Source organism: Eptatretus burgeri, chromosome 5, assembly GCF_056783735.1.
Source record: "Eptatretus burgeri isolate ZD-2024b chromosome 5, Ebu_testis_v1, whole genome shotgun sequence".
NCBI lineage: Eukaryota > Metazoa > Chordata > Myxini > Myxiniformes > Myxinidae > Eptatretus > Eptatretus burgeri.
Genome location: NC_140965.1, coordinates 45,845,653 through 45,871,644, shown reverse-complemented (window position 1 = coordinate 45,871,644; position 25,992 = coordinate 45,845,653). Strand labels below are relative to the sequence as shown.

Genomic DNA, 25,992 nt, shown 5'->3' with positions numbered 1-25,992 from the left:
GTTTATTCAGAGGTTTTGAAAAATAGATACAGGATATTGGGTAAGAGGCTGAAAGCAAAGGGTTGTGAGGTCATGTTTTCTGGGATTCTCCCAAGATTAGGAAACAATGTAGAAATTATGAGCAGAGCAATAGATGTCAACCAATGGCTGGAAGAATGGTGTAGGGAGGAAGGTTTTACATTTAAGAAGCAGTGGGAATCATTAGGGGACAAAGGGAGTGTTTCCAGAATGATGGCCGTATGTTAAATAGAAAGGGGGCAGCAAGGTTTGCAGTGGGAATTCAGGTAGGAATTCTGGCTTTTTTTAGGTCAGTGGAGGGTGGGGAAGCTATTAAGGAAAGAATGGATGAAGTAATTGTGATGAGTTAGGCCAGGCAGGAAAAAGGAATTCAGGAAGGGAAAAGTTAAATATATTCTGTACCAATGCCAGAAATTTAAATAATAAGATGGAAGAGCTTGAAGCCAAAGTAGATATCGAGGAGTACGATATAGTTGCAGTGAGTGAGACATGGGTTAAGGAGGAGAACAACTGGAGGACAGGATTGGAAGGCTACAAGGTGTATCGGTGTGATAGGAGGAAGAGTAGCAATCTGGGTAAAGGACAGCATTGCATCAAGAGAAAGGGGTTACATGAAGAAAGGAATAAATGTTGAGGATTCTGTATGGGTAGAAGTTAGAGATTGTAAAAACAGTAAGATACTGGTAGGATGCTTTTATAATGTTCTGGGTGTGAAGGAAGAGGAGGAAGGAGGAGTACATGAAGAATTCAAAAGGGTATGTGGTGTGGGAAGAGTATTGATTATGGGGAATTTTAACTTGCCAGGGATAGATTGGGTCCAGGAACAGGGAAAGGGCAGAGCAGATGAGGATTTCCGACATTTAGTCCAGGATTTCTTTTTAACCCAGTTTGTAGATAAACCCACGAGGGGGAGGGCAGTGTTCAACCTCCTTTTAAGTAACGATCCCAATATGCTGGATGTCAGGGAGCATTTAGGAGCAAGTGACCATAACTTTGTGTGTGCATAGACTGTTAAGGGTTAGAGTTCAGGATAGTAGGGTAAGGTTATTAGATTTCAGGAGGGCAAACCTTGAGGGTGTGAGGAGAGAGTTGGGTGATGTAGATTGGGAGACTCTAACAACAGAACGATCAGCATCAGAGAAATGGGAAACCTTCAAGGACCAAATGTGGAGAGTGCAGAGTAAGTGCATTCCAATGAGGTGTAAAACTAGAAGTCGAAAGAGACCAGGGTGGTTGAGCAGTGAGATAAGGAACGCTTTCAAGAAGAAGCAGAAGGCATTTATTAGGTTTAAAATATCAGGACTGGAGTTCGATTTATATCACTATCAGAGTAAACAGAGGCAAGTTAAGAAAATAACTCAGCAAGCCAAAAGAGAGAATGAGAAGGACATGGCTAAGAATATTAAACATAATAGCAAGGCTTTCTTTAAGTATATCAAGGGAAAAGAACAGGTTAGGACCAGTGTGGGCCCATTGAGGAACAGCACTGGGAGAGTGGTTAGTGAAGAAAGTGAGATGGCAGGCTTATTAAACAGGTATTTTTTCCTCAACGTTTACACAAGAACAGTCATGAGAATTGCCAATAGCTGAGAGTATATATCAAGGGGTGAGAAAGGGCTTTTTCAGAAGATCCAGGTTGGAGTGGAGGAAGTAAAGGAACAGCTAGGTAATCAAAGAGAAGATAAGGCTCTGGGTCCAGATAATATGAAACCAAGAGTATTGATGGATGTGGCTGAGCAGGTAAGTGAGATGTTAACGGATGTTTTCAATCATTCCCTGGAGTCAGGACAGGTACTGGAGGAATGGAGAAAAGCAAATGTAACACCATTATTTAAGAAAGGATCCAGAGAAGAATTGACAAACTATAGACCTGTTAGTTTGACTTCAGTTGTGGGGAAGTTGTTGGAGATATTAATTAAGGACCAGATGAGGAACCATTTAAATAAATACAAACTAATTAAAGGTAGTCAGCATGGGTTTACCAAAGGTAGTTCCTGTTAAACAAATCTTTTATAGTTCTATGAAGCAGTGTCTGATTGGGTGGATGAGGGAAAGGCAGTGGACATAGTATATCCTGACTTTAAGAAGGTATTTGATAAGCTACCACATTGGAGGTTGTTAGCCAAAGTGAGGGCATGTGTTGTGGTTGGTCAGATAGCTAGTTGGATTGCAAACTGGCTTTGTGGTAGGAAGCAAAGAGTGGCTGTGAGTGGGAGGATGTCTTGCTGTGAGGATGTAAGTAGTGGGGTACCTCAGGGATCAGAACCATTACTATTCATTATTTACATCAACGATTTGGATAATGGGGTAAAGAGTAAGCTTTCCAAATTTGCAGATGACACAAAGCTTGGAGGTGAGGTGGATATCAGAGGGGGTGGTGATCAGATTCAGGAAATTATTGATACTTGCATAGATTGGACAAAGGATTGGCAGATGGAATTTAACCTGAGCAAGTGTAAGGTGTTGGGGATGGGAAAGAACAATGAAAATCGAGATTACAGGATGCAAGGGGTCATTTTGCAGCGTGTCATGCAGGAGAAGGATCTGGGGATGGTAATAGATACGGGAGGTAAGCAGGCAGCACAGTGCCATAGGTAAAGTAAATAGGATTTTAGGTTGTGTTTGGAGGGGGATCATTTATAAATCAAAAGAGGTGGTGTTACCATTGTACAGGAATTTATTGAGGTCACATCCAGAATATTGTGTGCAGTTTTGGTCACCACAATTCCAGAAGGACATATGCCATAGAGACGGTTCAGCACAGGGCTACTCGATTGATTCCAGGCCGAGCTAGATTCAGCTATGAGGAGCAGCTGAAGGAGACAGGACTTTATACACAGGAAAAGAGGCGGTTACGAGGAGATATGATAGAGATTTTTAAGATAATGAAAGGTATAGATAAAATAAGTGCAGATGAATTATTCAACAGAGTAGACAGTGGTAGGACCAGGGAGGGGCCATAGCCTGAGAGTAAAGAAGAGGAGAGTTAAGACAGTAGTAAGGCAGGGGATTTTTACTCAGAGAGTAGTTCATGCATGGAATAGCCTCCCTGGAAAGGTATTGGCAGCATAAAAAGTATATGTTTAAATTAGAATCAGATACGTACCTGGAAGTTGTGGAGATGGAGGGGTATGGGGATGTTGATAAGACTTTTAGGTAGTTTGAGCATTGGTGGATGATTGTGTGCATGTGTACGGAGTGCTGTTGGTGGGGGTCTTGTCAAGGGGTGTTGTGTGGTTGTTGTTGTATGTTTTTAACCAAGCCCATGCCCCCTTTCCTGAGGGGAAGAAGAAAAATAAAAATCTACAAAAACATAAAATAAATTAATAAAAAATATTTTTTGTTTGTTTTTGCATTTTCTTCTTTGGATATTGTGTCGATAAATTTGTATGGTGTTCACGCAGGCATGATAGGCTGAATGACCTCCACCTGTGTTTGATTTCCTTGTATCCTTGACCTTCAAGGAAAAGTAACCAATTGCAGGAAGACATCCGCAGACACAGTTGGCACCAGATATGGATGGCCGTTGGCTCACAAGGACCTCCTCCACCCTTTGGCAGGTTTTGTATTTAATCCTGCTGGGTGTCCATGTTCATAAACCCTCCACATCAGGTGGACCTGATGGGGGGGGGGGGAGCTGGTGTAGTCACCGACACTCGACCATGAACAGGTTAGTACAGGTTTTACATGATACCTGGAGCAAGCCACAGATCTGATCTGGCCTGACCTGACGATCAGGGTTGGATACCGCCGTACCAGCCAGGCTGCTTTGTACCGTCTATCGCAGGGCTCACATCCTCAAGCGATCCCCCAACCCCAGCCTGAAGTAGCCAGATTACAGGCGCGTTCCACTACGCCCAGCAATGTCTTTGTAGTTCATGTGATAGTATGCCAATGTCTCCTAATGCTCTTATTCTAGATGTAGCATATGTACAATATCTTCTACAAGACTTAGATTAGTACTGTAGAAACTGAAATGCACCCCAGATGTTGTAAGTTCAGACCTGCTGAAAGCAAAAGTATTGTTACGGTTCTCGGAACCGTATGCATTCAAATATACAGCTGACCCAAAGTTAGGCCAAAAAAAAAAAAAATGTTGCATTGGCGTAACCCGCCCGACCCTAAAAATTCCGCCGACCCTACGTTTTTTTTTTGTTTTTTTGCTATCGAAAAATTTTGCCGACCCTATTTTATTGCTATTTTTGTTGTTTTGCTATCGTTTTCAAGTATCTTGTTGATTGCGATCGCGATCGCAAAAACCCGGAAGTGTTTCGGACAGAACCCGCCGACAAAAAGGGTGGTACTCGAGCCGGGGGAGATTTTGGGAGGGATTTATTAGGAAAAAAAAAAAAAAAAAGATCCCGACCGACCTACCCTATTTTTCAGTGACCCGTTACGCCAATGCAACATTTTTTTTTTTTTGGCCTTAGTTATGCCATTAAGTATGTGTGTAGACAGATTCCCTCTTCGTGTTTAGTGGGAAATCGAAGGGGTGCATTGCGATGTTTTTTAGTTAGGTTAATAAATCTTTATATTCCACCCCCCATCACGATCCACTGTCTACCTGCTGTATCCGAAGGCCCGTTGGCTGAGGGAAGATCTTTGTGTTGTGGCTTCTTCTTGATGAATCCAGACACGTGTGGAGGGAGGGGCGGGGTCTCCCGGCATGGCCAAAATGACCAGAAAGGGTGGACCCATGGAGGCCCTGTCCAATCAGGGCGGACAGTGGTGTCTGCTTCACCAAGGCCCCTCCCTGCTAAGAGAGATCTATAAATCACGAAGCGATCCTCAGAGTAGAGTCCTTGGCTGGGAGATAAATTACGGCACCATCCTGAGAGGGTAGAGAGAGAATTCTGTGTGGGTTGGCCGTGTTAGCTGGAGTCTGAGGTTGGAGAGAAACAGCGTTGGAGCGAGACAGTGGTTGGAGTGAGACGGTTGGAGTCGCGGGTTGCCAAAAAAAGAAGGAGGGTCGTGACGTAGAGGGTCTGCCCGCGTCTCGCCTCGGTGGCCCGTCTATTGCGCTGGTTCGAGGGCACCCGATCTTGACCGGGTCTCTCGTGGGTCCTGTCGGCGGCCCTGATCCCCGTCTCATACTCCGCTCTGCTCCACCCGGGCTCCTTCGCGGACACGTTCTCCGCGCGTGTGGCTATGGGCCAAGCTGCACGACCACTGACAGGTGCCGCACCACGGAGCATCCCTTCCCACCAACGTGCAGGTACCCCAAAAGAACCGCGACCTCAGCTCACCTCCCTCTCTGGCTGCGGGGGTCCTTTGTAATACACATGGGTTTATTTTCATCTGAGTGCGCGTCTGAGTGTGTGGCGCCGTCTTTAAGTAGAACTGTTTAAGTGTTTGATCATTGTAAATCTTGTCTGTATATCCCACGATAAGTCTGCTCTGACTCCTTTTGTAAGTTGATTGTAAATAAACCATTATTAGAAATATTCCCAGTCGTTTTCGACTTTTCCTTCATTGGTCCAGCATGGTTCGGATCTGAGTTTAGCCGGGTTTTTATACCCGATAATCTGTTCGTCCTAGCCGGTACGTTCTTGGTAGTTCCGCTCAGCTGCATCCGAATCGGACAGGTAGTTGGTCGTTGAAAGAGTGATCCGGTTCGGGCAAGACGTACCGAGGGCGTGGTTCCCCGGTAGACAACACCGCGTAGTTAATTAGGTAAATTGGTTCTTGACAAAAAGTCTCTACGCCACGTGGTGGAGGTATTGGCGTCCACGGTTGGTTAAGCGACCCGCCGCCTCACGGAATTATCCGTGAGCAACGGCCTGCAATTCCAGGAGTCTGGTGGGAGGTGACGCAACTTCCCCCACCTAGCGGTCGCTCTCGCCACTGGTCCCCGGCCCGCAACAGTATTAATGAGTTCTTCTTTTTCTTCTTGCGTATGGCAGCTTCGCTGCCGGGGTAGCTATCATTTATTGGAAGCGCGACTGTGTTGCTGATGCAGTGCCCCTCTACCAGTACACATTGGTACTCATTTTGCTGACGACAGGCTGAGTCAACCCCTGGTGTATTAATTCAGCGGACAACGGGGCTTGAACTCAGGACCCGAGGATCCCAAGCCACCACCCTTACCACTAAGCCAACACCAGGCTATTAATGAGTTGTATTGTAAGCTTTGAGGACCAAGCCAAGCTGTCTCACTCATGATCAAGAGATACTACACATATACACATAACTTGCCCCAATCACAAAGAAACTATGATTGGCTTATTTGGCAAGGGATTGGGAGAAGCTAGGATAACAGTGAAGGTATGGATAGCATGTGAGACAGAAAAATAATGCTGAAAGTGACTGTACCTGCACAATTCTGCAGCCAACCTGGTGGGATGTTCAGAAATACTTTTTTCACCATGTGTGGGGACAGGCGAATGGAAAGCATTCCACTTTCATCTTGTGCTTGAAGAATAGCAGGTCTGTAAACAAGGAAAAAGGTGGCAGTTTTAGCATCAAAAGGATCACATTTATCAAATAATAATCACAGAAAAATTTTACAGTATTCAGCAATTGAACAGCGGACAAATACATCGAACAAAATACTTCTAAATATGCATATTTAAGGATTAAGTAAATCAAGATGGCAAAGAACCAGCCAAGAATCATTTGACAATGTTATATTTGTACGTCTCGTTGGAGCTGTAATGGGGCCAAACATTTGACTCATGTTGAATTGCTGCAAACGTGAAACTACACAGAATGCCCAACGTGGTTAAAACCTTTCAAAGCAATGCAAATATGGATACCTTATAACACTAACATCCCTTTTTTTAGGGTTTGTAACTGGGGAGGAGGGAGAAGGGAAGGTGAAGCATGATGTTTTACAGAAGTGGTCTTCAATCCCCAGGTAGGAACTTACAATTTGCAAAGGTACTGGCTCACAATGGCTGACTCATTTCGAAAGGTCCTGTGGGATCTTTCACAAATGTCAGCAGACAGGACATTCAGCTTAATATCCCTTGAAGAGGACAGCAATATTCATTGATACAACACCCTGCATGTAAAGCATTAAGATGACATTTTATGATCAGTTTGGGAAGTGAACCCAGATCAGACAGCACAAAAGCAAACGTGCTCGCTCTGAACTATGTTGTTAGCCCTTGGGACCTGTTAGCATGTGGATTTATGGCTGCATCCATCCAATTTAACCAGTTAAGGGCATTGAGGAGGCCATTAGACGAGTACAACGGTTTGTCACTAACAATCACACAAATGTGTATTGGGTGTATTTGGCTGGTAAATGCAAAAAAGTCGATTAATTAAATCAAGAAAAACCTTGGCACAAATACGAGCTGGAATTAGGCCTCCTGCATTATGAGGTTGTTTTTTGGAATACAAAGTCGAGGATTGTGCAGCAGCTACAACGCAGAATAGATTAGGATGGAACAGAACAAAAGGAACAGTAGAAAGATGGGTGAAACACCAACAGTAAGGTTGAGGGACAAAATAGAGGGAGACTAGGAGAAATAATGAATGTGGGGAAGAATGAGGGCTAAGGAAGGACACAAGGGGTGAAGAAGATAGATACAGTCACAACTCTATGGAAGGACAAAAACTGGAAATTTTGAAAAAGATGGGCTTGTGGGGGATTAACGGGGGTCGAAAATATAATGGTTTTGGATGGTGGTGAACAGCTATTTTGAAAACATGGAGGGAGGAATGAGATTGAAGAGAATGTGGAAGTTGGTTCTATGGGTGGGGAAATAAAAGGAATGAATGAGTGGAGGTGAGCAGTGGTTCTGGGGTGGGCAAAGCACAGAAAGAGCAGTGAGGGCAGACCAAAAGGAGGAGGTAGATGACAGAGAGACCACCAACCAGTCTGCTATGTGAAAGTGATAGGCCCATAGGCAGCTTCATTGTGGGAGATTCCAATGATCTTCAAAGGCCTTGGTTTCCACAGCGCCAAGCTGGTGCGAGGCATGGGCACCAGCCCAAAGGGGAGAGCATGTAGTATCCCATCAAACTGAGGATTAAGGCCTTGTGGATGTCAGGTGTGCCAAGGAAGGACTTTGCACGATGAAGGATGTCCAGTCAGTGACTTTAGGAGTGTGTTTTCCAAAGAAAGATCATGGCTGATGGTGAGATCCATACGTTTGAATAACTGAACTTCGTCAAGAGGATTATTAAGAAAGTAGATGGGAGGGTTTGTCAGATGGTTCTTTCAGAGAGAGATAGTGACAGTGTGAGATTTGTCAGTATTGAAAGACAAATTCCAAGCATTTGACCAGCTCATGATTCTCGAAAAGTCTGCCGAGAGGGAAGAGGCTGCTGCATGCCTCTCTGAATGTCATGGCAAAGGGTGGATGCGTCAGCAAAGAGATAAATAAGATTTTCCAGAGAGTCAGATATATCGTTGATGAAGATTAGGAGTGGGATGGGGCTTGGAATACTGCCTTGGGGCACTCCAGCCTTGACAGGGAGAGAGAAGATGAAAGGATTCCATTACAAGCCACACATTGGCTATGAGAGTCGAATAAGTCAGTAACCCAAAGGTGGAGGTTACATGAAAATCAATAAAGTACAAACGTAATGCCTGAAAATGAAGCTAATAAATGCAGTTTTGAAATACAATTGCACTGTAAAAACATATATAGCTACATGGCAAGCCACAAAATGATGACAGCTTTCAACAGAATTACAATCACAAAATGACAGCTTTCATTTGAATTACAATCATAAGTATAAGTTATGATAGTTGTATGGGCCACCCTTTACCAAGATACTCCGACAAATTGTTGAAAAGTATGCCTAAAAGGAAGGATAAAACTAAATATTTATAGAATTAAAGGGTACAATATGGACACCAATAAACAGACTGGTCAATTAGGAAATGCAAGATGTACAAAGTGACCTGTAGAAAAGATGTGGGTGGCCTACAGGGATGCAGGAAAGACACTGGCTGTATATTCCATTTGAATCTGCCCAGAGTTCCTTTGCGCAGCTCTCACAGCCATGATAAACCAGGTTTGCAAGGGATGTTGCCAAGGAAACCAAAGACGTGGCAGGGTTGACAGTGAGCAATGGTGTCTGGTTGCCGAAAGAGTTATTGTAAAAGTTTAGTGCAACAATCTTAGTTTGAAGTGTTGCACAGCCTGAAAAGCATGTCACAAGAATGCAAGGTGTTAACAATAACTAATGTAGTACAAGGAATAATCTCCAGGAAAAGACAAATAAACATGACAAGGCAACAATAATAATAATAATAATAAACATGCCAGAAACAACTCATAAAGTATTGTTTGTGATCTATGATGAAAATTAATTAGGCACTTTTTAATGCCTTGACAAGGCTGGGATTTCCTTCCGTAGAATAAATATTTTTCTAAAAGCATTTCTGCCAGCCAACTCAAGGGTCATTTGGGAGCGAAATGCTCTACCAGCTACCGCTGCAACTTCAAATCTGAATGCTTCCTTCCTGGCATTGTGCGTGCTAATGGGTCACACATGGTTTTAGTTAAATATTGATCAAATGTATCCCGGTTTTCCCTTTAGACACACTCGCCGCTACTTGCGCTTTAAGTTTATAACTTCAACATGACTGTACTGCTTATAAAAATGGTGTTTCAAAAGAGATGTGAACGAAATGTACGAATGTTATTTATTTATTACTTTTAGTAGAACACGCAAAACTTTTGCATCTTTTCCCTTTAGACACACTCGCCGCTACTTGCGCTTTAAGTTTATAACTTCAACATGACTGTACTGCTTATAAAAATGGTGTTTCAAAAGAGATGTGAACGAAATGTACGAATGTTATTTATTTATTACTTTTAGTAGAACACGCAAAACTTTTGCATCTCTTGTGTACTTATGAAAGGCAAGTGGTGACTGTTCCTCAGGAGGTGAAACATTCCTGCCAATTATTTTTCTGGAAACGATAATGGATTGCGAGCATTCTTATTTAATTATTACTCAGCAAATTTACTGTGATTTCTTTCCGATGAACAAATATTTTTCTAAAAACATTTCTGCCAGCCTACTCAAGGGTCTCAAGGGTCAGAGCTAAATGCTCTGCCAGCTCCTGCTGGAGCCTCAAATCTGATGGGTCCGTTTAAATAAACGTGTTTGTTAAATCCGTTTAAAGATGTAATGTCCGTTTAATCAGAGGAGTGTCTTTTAGCAGGACTTGGAGCTTACCCTATGTTCACACCAACTTGTGGCCAATATAAACATCTGGAGGAAAGAGTGCAAATCTGATGAAATGCTGCTTTCAATAGAAAAAAAATCTATTACTGCAAACAACCAGGCAAACTTTGCTTGCCTGCACATGTGTGGGAAATGTTTCGAGACAAAAAATTTGGCCAAAAACGAAGCTACATCATGAAAACAGCATCATATAAGAGATGGCTGTTGAAACAAAACAGCTGAAGCAAAATGATACGAAATAGAGCAGCATCCATCCGTGTGTCACTCTTTATGCCCATAGGGTTCCTGCTATTGTAGAATAAATAAAAAACTGGAACCATTGGAAAGCAAATAATCGATTTACTTGGAACAAAAATTTAAGTTGTAAAATGTCATGTCTGTTTAATTATTTTTTTCAACACCTTTCAGCAAGGACTTGGAGCTTAATGTCGTGGTTCCAATCGTACCATTTTTATTCTTCAACAGAAGGAACCCTTAATGATAAAATGTGATAGACGTGGAAGGAGCACACAAAATTATATATAAAAAATACTTCTCAAAGCATTTGGAAATCCATAAAAGCACACGGAAGGTAAACACAAGCAACAACCACAGCCATGCCAACACAAAAACGAGGTGTTATAAAAGATCCTCTTTTTTTCACATGTTTTACTTCATTTTACATTCTCAAATAGACTCACAGGTGGACATGCAATATGTTTGTGAAGTGCACCGTTCTGTCTTTTTATGAGACACATCAGCAAAGCAACGGGTCTTATATGTGAGTGCTCAAAATTTGAGAGCGGTCTCACTTTACTGTGAAAAGTTACTACTACTTCACACGAATGATCTTCAATTAAAAATAAAAGCCTCAGTGAGAATAGCTCACAGCACTTTCACCAAAAATAGAACAAAAATAACGAAGAGTTCACAAATTTTTAGAAAGATAAAATAAGAACACAAGTCCTCATCAAAGACACAGCGCCCAACAACACACTAAAAATGGCACGTGTGAATTTTATATTTTAATAAATATGCAGGTAGTGGAGATGGTAAAATGTATATATATATATATATATATATATATATATATATATATATATATATATATATATATATATAAACTATTAGTAATTCAAGGCAGTAGGTAGGTAGCGGTGCTGATAAAGATTGTATAAATATGTATGTCAAGATGATATGGAGATAGTGGTGATGGTAAAGTACGTATATATAAATAATAATAATTGAAGGTGATATGTCAGCAGCAGTGATGGTAAAGTGTACATGAAATAATTAATGGTGAAATGTAGGTAGCTACTATGTATGACCGTCAAGTATATATAAATAATAAATATTTCAAGGTGGAATGGAGGTAGTGGTTATGATAAAAGTTTACATCAATAATAAAAATAATAGAGGTGCTATGTAGGTTATAGAATGTTAAAAGGTCGGTAAATATAGAGATAATTAAAGGTGGTTAGTCGATAGTGATAGTAAAGTGTATATACATAAATAAGTAATGAAATGTGTGTTAAGAAGGGAAAGTGTATAAAAAAAATTAAAAGTGATATGTAGGTAAAGGTGATGGTAAAGTGTACATTAAGAAATAATTCAACATGATACATAGGTTGCTTTGATAGTTAGTGTATACAAATAATCAATAATTGAAGGTGGTATGTAGGTAATGGAGAAAGCAAAGTGTATATAATTAAATAATTTGAGATGGTATGTAGGTTCCATCCATCCGTCCATCCATGGGGACCATACTTTGTGCAGAGCATTGGTGCTGCCTTAGCAGTCTCCTTGGCTGTTGGGCACAATCCTGGATGGATCGCCACTCCGACGCAGGATACCAGCAAGCTGGTACTCATTTTGCTGACCTCGGAAGGATGACAGGCAGTCAAGCCCACCTGGTATTAATTTGGTGCTCCACCACTGAAAGTGGGATTTGAACTCAGGATCCGAAGATCCCAAGCTCACAACCACAACCATTAAGCCAACACAAGGCATAATGTATGTAGGTTAATGAATGTTAACTTGGCTCCGAGTCCAAAATAATTTGACTAAACTCATGCTCACGTATTATTGCATACATGTGCCAAATATGAGAGAGATGCATTCAATCGTTTTTGAGTAGAGGCTCTGGATGGATGTACAGACAGATGGACTGACAAGACCCAAAATATAAGCCCTGAGCTGGGCGAACACTCTTTTGGGAGTTAAAAAAGTTGGAATCCATGTAGACTGTATGGAATTTTGACTGTTTATTGCTGGTGTATTGGTACCTGCCCCTTGCATAGAAAAGGGCTGGCACTTTTCCCCAATAACCCATATATGCCTGCCACTGGGTCCTAATAAGAATGCATGCTAATTCCAGGACATAATTTGCTGTAGTAAGACAAAAGCAATGGTCGGAGACTGTTAGTTTTTGATTTCACTCAGGATTACTCCAACTGTGACATTACAAACATCCCAGTGCAGGATGGTGATTAAACTCATTCTCATGTACATTCGCAAGACAGGATTCTTCACATTGAGGAGTTGCTGCCGAATTCAACAGAAAGCATCCTGATAAGCATCTAATAACACATGCCACTGTTAAAGTGTTTCAACGTTTTCGGTTCAGAAATGTTCAATGTTCTTGTATTCAGCGTATAAACAAGTGTCGTGAAGTCCAAGGCCGTCAATTTGAGCATTTACTTTAATAAAACTTTTAAATAAATTTTTTCCTCTGGATCCAGACTTTTGCGACAGTGTGTGTGTGTGTGTGTGTGTGTGTGTGTGTGTGTGTGTGTGTGTGTGTGTGTGTGTGTGTGTGTGTGTGTGTGTGTGTGTGTGTGTGTGTGTGTGTGTGTGTGTCTTCTTTTTTTTGGAAATGACTCCTAGTGGGTTAAAGATGCTTTAAATAGCGGTTATTTCCTTAAAGTGAATGTCCAGCATAAGCATAAAGTAATTAATTGTTGTGATATTAGATATGTGTCGCTCATGTAATAGTTCACCAACTCTGAGACAAGACATCTTTGAGACAAGAAGATGTACCAGATAGACTTCCCTAAGGGAAACACTGGATCTGATTTCGGTGCTTCTAAACACGAATGGGAAGGACATATCTGGGGGTTGTGAATGCTCAGCGCAAGTAAAAAAGAAAAAGAAAAAAAGATAGGGGCAATACCCTTGAGTGCACATCTGATAGTGGCTGGATAAGAAAACCAGAGAACCACTGGAAGGCGTGGATGACCCACAAAATATATAACAGAGAAGAAAGTAAACACAATGTTTTTTTTTTGTTTAATGCAGTGAACAAACTTTGAAATATCGTGGGTGATGAGGGTTGTGGTCAAGTTTCATTGGAAATGCATGTATAGTTTCCAAGAAGAAAGCAAATACCGATTTTGGGAGGAACCCCCTCCCCCCGTAGAACCCCTTCGGGCCCGATTATTTTCATGCCGTGAACAAACTTTGGTACATACTGGGTGATGAAGGTTGTGGTCACGTTTCATCGAAATTGTATGTGTTGTTTCAAAGAAGAAGTTGCAAATGTTTGTAGATGGATGGACAGACGGATGGACAAACGGACAATGCATCATCCCATAAGCTCCCCGGAACTACATTCCAGGTGAGCCAAAAATAGGGACAATACCCCTGGGCACTCACCTGATGGAATAATGATATGGAGGAGGAAGTCAACATGGGTCGGAATCAGACTAATGTACCAATGAACCAATGTAATAAATACCAAATACCTATTTTGGGTGGCAACCCCCACCCCCCAAGCCCCCTCATACCCCGATTCTTTTTTAAATAATATGAACAAACTTTGGTACATCATGGGTAATGAAGGTTGTGGTCAAATTTCATATAAATAATGTGTGTAGTTTCAGAGAAGAAAGCAAATACCTATTTTGGAGGGAATCCCCCCGTTCCCCATCGAGCCCCTTTGGGCCCAATTTATATTTATAGCCATGAACAAACTTTGGTACATACTAGGAGATGAAGGTTGTGGTCAAGTTTCATCAAAATTGTGTGTGGTTTCAGAAAAGAAAGCAACTATATATTTTGGGGGGCAACCCCACAGTACACCCCAATTTTCTTAAATGTCATGAGCAAGCTTTGTTACATCACAAGTAATGAAGGTTGTGGTCAAGTTTCATCGGAGTTGTGCGTGTAGTTTCTGAGAAGAAAGCAAATACCTATTTTGAGGGCAATCCCTCCATAGATGCAATAGACCCCAAAAAATTTTATGGTGTGAACAAACTTTGGTAGATCACTGGCAATGAAGGTCGTGGTCCAGTTTCATCGAAATTGTGTGTAGTTTCAGAGATGTTGCAAGTGTTATGGACGGACGCACGACGCGCCATCCCATAAGCTCCCAGAAACTTTGTTCCAAGTGAGCTAAAAAAAAAAATCAACCTTTAAAATTGTCATATTTATCATTAATTATGTTGGTGGTTGGCAGGGATTGGCAGCTGTGACGTCTGTTGTAAATATATTCTTTGTTTGGTTCCAAGGCCACAAGAGAAATTATACTAGACTTTTGCATCTAGTGTGTGTGTTTGTGTGTGTTTGTGTGTGCACATGTGTTCCACTGCCCACACTCCACTGTATTATCAAGAAATGGTAGGAACTCAACACCTCCCATCCACAGATACTTCTCGTATTTCCGTGAGTTCGATTTAAACGTTCTGAAGTTGCCACTCTTTTCTATAAATGCTGAAACTTATGTTTAAAAGACAATTTGACTCAAAGATTTTGACCTCGAAATGGCAGGTTAAAAGTGCCCCAGCTTGCAAAAGCTAGTAAATGAAAACGTACACACAGCACATGTGCGAAAGACTTCGTTAGCATTCACATGCCATTTTGAAAGTCCCGTATTTTATGAAATGAATGTGATTTAAGCAATTCTTCCATGTACCTCGATAAGATGATGTCAACATGCTACGGATGTTTGGTGCTTCAAGGATGGGTTCTTTCCGTGAAAAACAGGCAACAAAGTGCACTGCCCTGCAGTCATCATTGAACAGGAGTTCACACATGGACAGCGGAGTGCTGTGAAACTCTGTGGCTGAGGTCATCGGGCCTTCAGATGCAACAATGTAAAGAAAAGCCCAAATTCTTCCTGAGAAAAACAGAAAAATCAAATAATTTCACCAAATTGTTGCAGTTGGAGAGACATAACAAAAAAGTTACATCAATAAAAAGTTATTTCAGGTGCCATAATTATTTACAACACATGCATAAACAATGAGAAAAGGAAGATGAGGGAGGATGATAAGAGACAGAAAGGAAGTTTGGAGAGTGTGTTGAGAAGGGAAAGAGGATTGGGAAGGAGAAAGGTGGAGGGAAGGCGTTAGGGGTGGCGAGTAATAAATAAATTCTGCAATATGCTCAAAGTACCTAAATGCTTGTGCAGATGTTCAAAGTAGACTTTAGCCTGGCCATAGAGCAGTAACCAGTATACCTCTCCTTTCTCTTGCTGCAGCCTCACCACGACACGTTGAAGCCTAGGATCCACGTGTGGATCTAAAATGGGGAGCAGGAAAGATCATCAGGTTTCTGACACATCAAAGCCATCACTGTGCAAATGTCAGCAGGAAAAATACCGATTTCCACACATGCAACAATCAAATTAGCTTAGGGAAAAGGATTTAAGACAACAATGTATCTTCACACACACACACACACACACACACACACACACACACACACACACACACACACACACACACACACACACACACACACACACACACAAAAAAGTAAATAACTATGAAGAACAAGCAATCGACTGCAAATAAAAAAAAGTTATCAAAAAAAACTTGAACAGCTGACTCTTGCCTTTGGTTTTATGTTCTGCGAATGGTACACCAAAGACCAACAGATACATTATCAGCTGGAAAAATGTGTCCTTCATTGAAATCCTCTGTGGATATGGAGGTGCTTGGCACATGCACAAGGATTCAGCAGCCAAGACAAATAAAAAATAAAATAAAATAAAAATTTGCAAACCCAGGTAAAAAAACCAGTAAAGACCAGTAGCTTACTGGTCAACTGGTACCAGTTGAAAACCAGTAGCCAACTGGTACCAGTAAAGCCAGTTGGTTTCTTACTGGTTTTAATATGGAAATTGGAATAGAGTGATATATTACGAGTTGAAATACATGTATTTAACTAACTGGTATCAACTGGGACCAGTACATTGTAACTGGTATCAACTGGGACCAGTACATTGCAACTGGTATCAACTGGAACCAGTAAGACTTTAACTGGTACAAATATGAGCTGCTGGTTTTTTCAACTGGGAAATTGGAATTCTGACTGAATTTAACTGGTACCAGTTGAAACCAATAGAGACCAGTTAAAGACCAATTAGAACCAATAGAGACCAGTTGAAAATGTGTACTGGTTTTAACTAGTTTTTCGACCTGGGAAGAGATCTTATCTTAAAACAATCCGCAAAATGTAGTTCCACAAATAACTTGCGGTGCATGAATGTGTAAACGCTTAAAATGAAAAGACAGGACAAAAAGAAAGGCTTAATTGCCTGTTCACATTTTATTCCGAACAGATGGTGAGTGATGCTCCAATCCAGGTGCAAATCCCATCCACCATGTCTACCACCGTCACCGCGAGTCATGTTAAAGAATATTGTCTATTAAAATCTTTGTTTTGCATGCAATTTCTGTAAAACATCCACCATGAGCTTTAAATCAAGGTTAAAACACAGGGGCAATACCCCTGGGCACTCACATGGTAGCAGCTGGATAACATTACCAGGGAACCACTGGTGGGCAAGGATGACCCACAAAATATGTAATGGAGAAGAAAGTAAATACCTATGGATTTGAGAATGCCGAGATGCCGAGAACAAACATTTGTACATCACGGGTGAGAAAGGTTGTGGTCAAGTTTCATCAAAATTGTATGTGTGGTTTAAGAGAAATAATGCCTCTGGCACCCTTGGTGCGGAGGCATAAAAAGCAAATAGATATTTTGGGGGGCAACTCCCCCCCCCCTGTAGAACCCAATAGACTCCAATTTTTTTAATGTCGAGAACAAACTTTTTCACATCACAGGTGATGAAGGTAGTGGACAAGTTTCATCAAAATTCCGTGTGTAGTTTCAGAGAAAAAAAAGCAAATACCACATTTGGGGGGCAACCCCCTCCCACCTCCCTGTAGACCCTGATTTTCTTTAATGACGTGAACAAGCTTTGGAGAATCGCAGGTAATTAAGGTTTTTTTTAGGTTTTTTTGATGCACTGTCATTGCTGGTATGAGAGGGAACACACAGAACGTACAAGGGGAGCAGGAGACAAGAGGGGTAGAAGAGGGAAGGAAAAAACAGTGTGGGAACAGAGACATGAGATCTATGGAAGGAAGAGGGATGGGGTAGGGTACACAGGATAAACAAGATGGACACCACAGGGACTTTCAGGAAGGAAAGCAGGGAATTTGAATGTGGTGGGTTTGGGGTGGATTATCGGGGGTAGAAAAGATCATGGTTTTGGATGGGGAAAGATAAGAGATGGTGGTGAAGAGCTGCTTTGAAAACCTGGAGGGAAGAGTGGGATTGAAGAGAGTGTGGTAGTTTGTTCCAAAGGCAGGAAAAAATAGAGGCATTAAAGAGTGAAGGTGAGCAGTGATTCTTAATTTTGATAGTTTTACCAGAAGGGGGTTGCTGGCAGACCTTGAGCACCCTGCGGAAATATTAGGGGAGGGTGGGGGGGGGACAGATCTCAGACTGAGCAGAGGGGGTGAGGCTGGAGAGGAGATGGTGGAAGACAAAGACCACTGACCTGATGGTAGTGAGAGAGTGAGAGACCCAAAAACTCAACCTTATCGCGGGAGATACCAATGATCCTAAATGCCTTGGTTTCCATAGTATGAAGCCGAGAAAGGTGAGAGGTGGAAGCAACAGCCCAGAACGGAGAGCAGTACTCCATCAGACTGTGGATGAAAGCTTTGTAATATGGTCAGGAGCTCAGGTGTGCCAAGGAAGGACTTTTCATGACGGAGGATGCCCAGTCAGCGACTGGCTTTGGAAGCCAGCTTGGAAATGTGGCTTTCCCAGGAAAGGTCATGGCAGATAGTGAGACCCAGAAGTTTGATTGAAAGGACATCTTCAAGAGGATTGTTGAGAAAGTAGATGGGAGGGGGGGGGTTCCAGACGGTCCTTTTGGAGAGACATAGTGAGAGTGTGAGATTTTTCAGGATTGAGAGACATGTTCCACATGTTGGGCCAGCTTGTGATTTTATCTACATCTGAAGAGAGTGAAGAGGCTGCTGTTTGCCAATCTGAGGGATGACAGATTGAACGGCAGAGGGTGGAGTCACCAGCAAAGAGATAAAGAGGATTTTCCAGAGAGTCAGAGAGATAATTGATGAAACGCAGAAAAAGAACAAGGACCAGAACACTGCTTTGAGGAACTCCAGCCTGGACAGGAAAAGGAGACAAGAGAACTCCATCAAGGGCAACACATTGGCTGTGACAAGAGAGGAAGTCTGTGAGCCATGAGTGGAGATGTCCTTGGATACCAGAGGAAGAGAGTTTGGTGAGCAGGGCAAGGTGCCAGACCGGATCAAAAGCACACGATATGGCTCGGGAGATGGCTCTGATTTCATGTCTGGCATTGAGGATCTCCATGCATTGTTGGGAGAGCAGAAGCAGCATATCCAGGGTGGAGTGACCTGGTCTGAATGCAAATTGATGATCGGTAATCAATCCATTGGAGAAGAGAAAGGATTTGTCTGAAGCGATGATGGGAGAACCTCACTGATGAAGGTTCTCATAACCTTATAACCTCACTGATGATTGGGAGAAGGCTGATGGGTCTGTAGTAGATGCAGAGATCTGTTTTTGCACATTTTTTATTCAAAGCGTTTTATTTGCTGATTTTCAAGCAGATGGCAGGTGACCTTGTGCAAATGAGTAGGTGAATAGAACAGAGAGAGGGTGAGCAAGAGCAACAGAGCAGGTTTTTAGGACACGAGGGCTAATGCAGTCTGGACCGGTTGCAGAATCTGAGTCGGTTTGACAGCTAGCTCTCCATATTGTCAGGAGAAAAGGACACAGAGTCCAGAGACAGCTGGGTTGGGTATGACTGGGTAAGGTGGGTACAGAAAGCAATGGATTTGGGACAAGATTGAGAAGCAAACACAGTTTATGCATTCAGCCTTTTACATGCAGTCAGCTGTGTGGCCAATTTAGGTGAGGGAGGGGATGGAGGGGGAACATACACCGGAAACAGACTCAACTAGATGCCACCAGGATTTGGAGGAGAGCGAGAGGTTTGAGAGTTCAGACTTGAGATTAGAAAGATATTGTTTGCTGGCTCTCCTGAAAGTAGACACACTTGGTCTGAGCTTTGTCGAAGGAACTGAGCTTGCTTTCAGTTGGATTAGCCTTCCATGAGGTGAAGGCAAGTTGTTTCAGGACAACTGCCTCGCCACAAGCTTCAGCGTACCATGGGCAGGAGGAAGGGTAGGACAACTGAAGACGAGAAGGGATAATTCTGTGCATGAGAGAGAGAGAGAGAGAGAGAGAGAGAGAGAGAGAGAGAGAGAGAGAGAGAGAGAGAGAGAGAGAGAGAGAGAGAGAGAGAGAGAGAGAGAGAGAGAGAGAGCAAGTTTCTTTGAAAGAATTCCCAGGATGACTTGATGTTGGAGGAAGTAGAGATGGGAGACCAGTTTAGAAGTTTGATGGCTGCTTGAAGTCTCTGCCAGTCGGCCTGAGTGAAATGCCAGACTCAACGGTGCTGAGGTGGTTCTGTCTAATAATAGCCAGAGAGATGTCCACTTTGAAAGGTTGTGTTCAAGTTTAATCAGAATTGTGTGTTTCGTTTCTGAGAAGAAAGTAAATAGCTATTTGGGGGAGTGGGGGGGGGGCAATCCCCCCGTAGATGCATTCGACCCCAAAGTTTTTGATGGTGTGAACAAGCTTTGCTACATCACAGGTGATGACGGTTGTGGTGAAGTTTCATTGGAATTGTGTGTGTAGTTTCTGAGAAGAAAGCAAATACCTATTTTAGGGGGCAACCTCCCCGTCGACCCCCTTCGACCTCAAATGTTTTAATGGCGTGAACAAACTTTGGTACTTCACGGGTGATGAAGGTTGTGGTCAAGTTTCATCGAAATCGTATGTGTAGTTTCAGAGAAGTTGTTGCAAATATGGATGGTCAGACGGACAGACTGAGGAATGGACGGTGCTCCATCCCATAAGCTCCCTGGAACTATGTTCCAGGTGAGCTAAAAATAAGAATCTGGTAGGACTTGCTGTTTTTGAAAGAAAGCAAATGGAAAACCAAACGCTAACATCTGAACATACCTGACAAGAAAATTATGAACTTTTCACGAAATTGATCCATCAATAAAAAGAACCCCCACCCCCTCCAAACCCACCTATATAACAACAAACCAGTCATTCAAAAGTTGATAATAGTAAGAAAAGATTATGCAAGGCGAGTTTAACTGGATTGTTCAGAGATAGTGTATATACCTTTGATCTGTCTCACATGAGTTGGATTCTCGACCCAACAATAAATTGTCAGATTGGTGCTTTACAATCAGGGCATTGAATCATAAAGTAAACCATCCCTCTGTTTTGGTGTCCCATCTGGCAGCATTAATTGGCTGATGTTAAAGATCCCAATGTCCTTTGAGAAGAGTCGGTGATATTGTGGCCAAATTGCTGGTATTGTGGCAAAATTCCACATTCCTACCATGACTCTTTTGCCACCGGCACTTCACACTCAAGGTTGGTATGCCGATGCCAAATACCCCCAACGTGAGTGGAGAGGCCTTTGTCCTGCAGGAGACTAAAAACAGCTGCGTGATGTGACGAAATACAGTATGTATGTACAGTACAATATATTAGATTGGTTATGTGTCCTCAATTCTGGAGCAGGTATCCTCAGTTCAAAAAAACGGAAAGATTTGGTTGTCATGTAAGGAATCAGAAAATACCGCAACAGCAGAAGGACGACAAAATATAGGCGGTGATACCACTATGCCTGGTGTTGGCTTCATAGTTATGGTGGTGGGCTTGGGATCCTAGGGTCCTAAGTTCAAATCCCATTCAGCTGTTGAATTAATACCAGGTGGGGTTGACTCTGCCTGTCATCCTTCCGAGGTCAGTAAAATGAGTGCCAGCTTGCTGGTATCCTGTGTCGGAGTGGCGACCCGTCCAGGATTGTGCCCAATAGCCAAGAAGACTACTTAGGCAGCACCAACGCTTTGCACAAGGTATGGTCCCAATGAATGGATGGATGATACCACTGTGGTGTGGTAAATGTGGCTTTTGGGAAAGAAATATCACATGACAAGCATACAAATCAAAGTCTTAGATGGTGAAGGTTACTCTTTGTGGGAGATTGCAGACCGACTTCATATTTAATCCAGTGGAGATCTTGGGAATGACCAAGTTGAAAGTATGGGTGTTCATGTTTCTTCAAGAAGAGCAAATATAAATTGTTGAAAAGTCGTCTCAATGGATGTGTCGTTACCCAAAACCTTTTGCCGAGGAGAGACAACCAAATGCAAAGACTGAAATAGGCAGCACAAATAAAACAGTGGGATGACAAAGTATGGAAGAAAATATGCTCTTTATGAATGAGTCCAAGTTTGAACTGTTTTGCAATAAATCAATGGCAGTTTATTTGAAGGTGGATCCATAGAATCGTACATCAGTTAGCATATGCCAGCTAAAGTGAAGCATGTGGTGGACCAATTTCAGAGTGGGCTGTATCTCAGCCAAGGGTTTCACAGATTTACATAACAATCAAAGGTACACTTATTTCCAACAGGTATATCTCATTGAAAAGGGATAAATCTTCCAACAGGACAATGACCTAAAGCATACAGTCAATGTGGTGAAAGACTAACTGGGATGTAAAGAGGCTGTTGGAACACTCAAAAACATGACTTGGCCTGCATGCAGTTCTGATATGAACATGTTCGTTGAGGCTACATCGGATTATATGGATCCTGAGAAAATCAAAAGGGCAACCAAACAACTTGGATAAATGAACATTTCCCAGTCGTACATTGATAAACTAGCTGTATTGGAGAATGAAAACAAGGTGTTGAGCTCTCTACAAAGCAGAGGGCTCACATACCAAATATTAATGCACTGTAGAATGTACTCATTTTGTATTTGTATATTTTCTGTAATAATGCATTGTTACTTGGCAAAAAATATTTTTCGCCAAGTTTGTTTGTCTGTCTGTTTGTTTGTTTGTTTGTTTCTCAAACTATTTTTGGCCACAGCTTTCAAGCAATTGTTCTGAAAGTTTTTGTGTATGTAGGTGACTGGCCAAGTCCAGAAAAGCATAATTTTGGTGAAGATCCGAATCCGGATATGGACACCAGAATTATTGAAGTGATTCTTCACCATTGAGAGACAGTGCCAACAATGATATTGTTACGGAAATGGCCCTTACGGGAATACTAAATATAGAATGAGCTCAGTTACCCCATTAAATTCGTGTATAGATAGGTTGTGTGGTACAAGGGACGATATGTGTGTGTCGGGAGGTGTAACAGACTGTTTTTGTGTTCGTGCTCTGGTGGTGAAACGAGAGAAACGAGAGATTGCTATTATTCCTTCCTCATTCCGGAATAGGCCCCTCCCAGTGGGCTGAGAGGAGTGGCCTAGAGCGAGGGGTGTGGCCTGGACAGGAAGTGACGTGAGGGGAGGAGCCTTTGGTCAGGGAGTCGCCGAGACAGACGTGTGTCGAAGGAGCTCGCATGTCGAGGCGAGAGAGAAAAGAAAAAGGCAGCGGTGAATCGGCCGGGAGAGAAAGCGGAACCTGCACATCGATTCACCTCACGACACGAAGGAGAAAAGAAAAGGGGACGAAAGGAGTGTTGTGTGTGTGAGGAACGGCCGGGTTCTCGAGGCGAGCGAACGAAGGAGGTACTGTGTTGGGTCTGCCGGGAGAGACCCTGAACCGACCTGCACGTCGGTGATTCGACCGAGAGAGGAACTGAGGGGACGAAGCGGGAGTCGGGCTTCGAGGCGGGAAGGCCGGAGAGGATACGCCGGAGCGTCTGACGGTCCTTGCTCACCTCACGGCAAAACACGTTGTGATCCGCCTGCGGAACTCGGACCTCGACTGAGACCTTGTATGGAGAACAGGCCAGGCCGGGATTCGTGTGCTGAACCCTGGAGAGAGATCGGCGATCTCGCATCGTCGACGTGGCGCGGAGCCAGATTGCGCTGAGGAGAACCGCGCACGCGGTGACTCGGGCGGGAGCTGGAGTGCTGCGCCGCCATTTCTTGCTGCGCGGCACGTTGGAATCCGTGGAACCCGGTGGTTTTTACGAGCGACCTTCGTGCTTTTGGGACATGGTCCTCTCGTCCATGAGCCATCACCAAGTACTCTGTCTTGTCCTGCATGCATGTTTGTCTGCACGTGTTGTACAAGGCATATTTCGTAGTAATCCCCTCGAAACCTTTTATCCGTGGTTCCCTAGTTAAGAACGGGTTGATTGTTAATAAAAACCACTGTCGTGTTATTGCTTGTGTTGTGATCCCTGATGTCCCCGATAAATCTGGTTAATTCTGATGAAGTTGCCGCTATGGATTAATGTGTGTCGCGTCGAGGAACGATCCGTTCGATTAGCATACAAGACCAAAATGGTTACAGACAGGTAGACTCCGCTCGGTCACTGAGAAAGCCAGTCTGTAACTAGGGGTTCTAGCTCCCCAACTGGTAAGGTTCAGGTTTACGTTGGTATCGCGATTAAAGACGCGTGACCCGAGGCCTGCCAAGCCGGCCGGCGTTATAGACTCCCGGAGACTGTGGTGGCGAGGGTGACACCAGGGACCAGGTGAGATTCCCGCCACCCCGGATCCGCAACAATATGTAGCATTATATCTCAAAAGGTTATGGATGGATTCGGACGAAACTTGGTCGAAAGGTTGGGTGCCTGATAAAGACGAATCGATTCAATTTCGGTGAAGATCCAAATCCGGATGCGGATACAATAATTATTTAATTTTAAAGTGCTTCTTCATCATTGAGAGAGGGGGCTAAAACAATATTGCATGATATCTCAAAAAGTTGTGAACGGATTCAAATGGAACTTGGTGAACGGATTGGGTGTATGACAAGGATGAACTGCTTCAATTTTGGTGAAGATCTGAATCTGGATCCGGATCCGAGAATTATTTAAGTGATTTTTCACCAGAGAGATGGGGCCAAAACCTATGGAGAGCATGATGTTTCAAAAACTTGTGGAAGAGTTGGTTAGGTGACAAGAACAAGCCGATTATATTTTGATTATGGTCCGTTTTCAGATCCGGCCCATCAGTGGGATACACTGCCTTACGCTTAGGTATCTATTGACTTCACTTACCCTCAACTACTTCCCATGCTCGTCCTCTTTCCTTCCTCTCTGAGTTTTCTCACACCTTGTGTATGGTGGAGACATGGTCCTGAATGAATTCCACTCGTTCATTTAAAAACAAGTGAAATCCTTCAATACAGCGCGTGTGGTGAATCAAATGAGTACACTAATGTTAAAATATGCCAATTTATGCTTTTTCAGTTGAAAAACAATTAAAAAGCGGACTTAAGATTTGAAATGTAAAAATCTTGTTATTATTGTGATAAGCACCTTTATATATAACAGAAGGAATGAAATCGTTCAATACAGTGTGGCAGGAGGCCGCAAAAGAATGATTGTAAGTAAATTTCAACTACTAATGCATGACGAAACACTTGTTTATGGCGAATATTAAAGAGAATGATGGCATAAGAAGAACTTAGCCTGGAATCCTCGTGCATAACACCGCCCACACAACACACGTGGTGTCCTTTGACCAATCAGGAGTAGTGCAGTTACAGTATCGTTTCCTTCAGCTCGATTGGTCTTGTCCTGCACGTGATGTTTTTGGGTTTTTTTTTCGTTCTTGTTAAATCTGAGGAGATTATTTTTTCGTTCTTGTTAGTAAATTTCAACGACTAATGCATGACAAAACACTTGTTTATGGCTAATATTAAAGAGAATGATGGCATAAGAAGAACTTGGCTTTCTGCGTTCGGCGCGAAATGCCATGCTGGAGGGAAATGACGTCTTTCGTTCGTTCGTACATGAGGGGAGTGTTTCTTCGTTTTTTTTCCATCAAGCAATAAATTAAATGGTTTTCACATATATAACACATTAGTTTTACAAATTTCCATTGAAATACTCGGGTATTTCCGTCAATTGTCGTCATTTCTGTCGAGGTTACGCACTGCATCGACCGGACGGCCGTCATTGGCTGTCTTGAGGCACGTGGGGGGGGGCGGGGGGACACCCGACCCACCGGAGACGTGGTAGACGACGCCGGGGACATTTCAAACTCGGTGCAATTGTATGCAGCGCACGCGCTGTAAAAATAAACATTGGATCATAGCCATGCCCTCCGTCACATTGCTTAAGAATCTAAACCTTTTTTCATATAATTATTTCAACTTTTTTCCACATAACAAAGTTTTTGGTTCACGAAAAAATATTTTCACGAAAAATAAGTGACCACAATATTCGTTATTGTTGTGTGTTTGTCTGTATGTCTGTCTGTCTGTCTGTCCCGAGCATAGCTCCGTGGGTTTTGATCCGATCCTGATGAAATTTTGGTGGGAGGTTTATATCATGATCTGGTTGTGTTTTCCTGAAAATGGTCGTGGTGCGCCCATTATGGGTGGAGCCACGCCCAAAAAATGTGTTTTTAGGGGGTAGCCGATTTCAATTTGGATATTCTCCTCGGGGGTTTGTCGAATCTGACAGGGGTTTCAGTATTTGGTTAGCCAAATGGCACCTGCATAGCCCCACAGAGCTCGATTTTTTTTTTCATTTT

General features: G+C 42.7%; 1 protein-coding gene across 6 annotated transcripts in view; it reads right to left on the bottom strand.

The window, feature by feature from the left end:
* The window catches only part of SHLD2 (shieldin complex subunit 2), an 80,710-nt gene that overhangs the window by 9,166 nt on the left and 45,552 nt on the right, over nucleotides 1-25,992 (bottom strand). For all 6 annotated transcript variants that reach the window (XM_085881686.1, XM_085881683.1, XM_085881682.1 and 3 more), the window contains 4 exons: nucleotides 15,547-15,672; nucleotides 15,065-15,268; nucleotides 8,879-9,119; nucleotides 6,331-6,446 (listed from right to left, as the gene is read on the bottom strand). In XM_085881686.1, coding sequence (XP_085737812.1) covers nucleotides 6,331-6,446; nucleotides 8,879-9,119; nucleotides 15,065-15,268; nucleotides 15,547-15,672 — 687 coding nt within the window. The remainder of the gene's footprint in view (nucleotides 1-6,330; nucleotides 6,447-8,878; nucleotides 9,120-15,064; nucleotides 15,269-15,546; nucleotides 15,673-25,992) is intronic.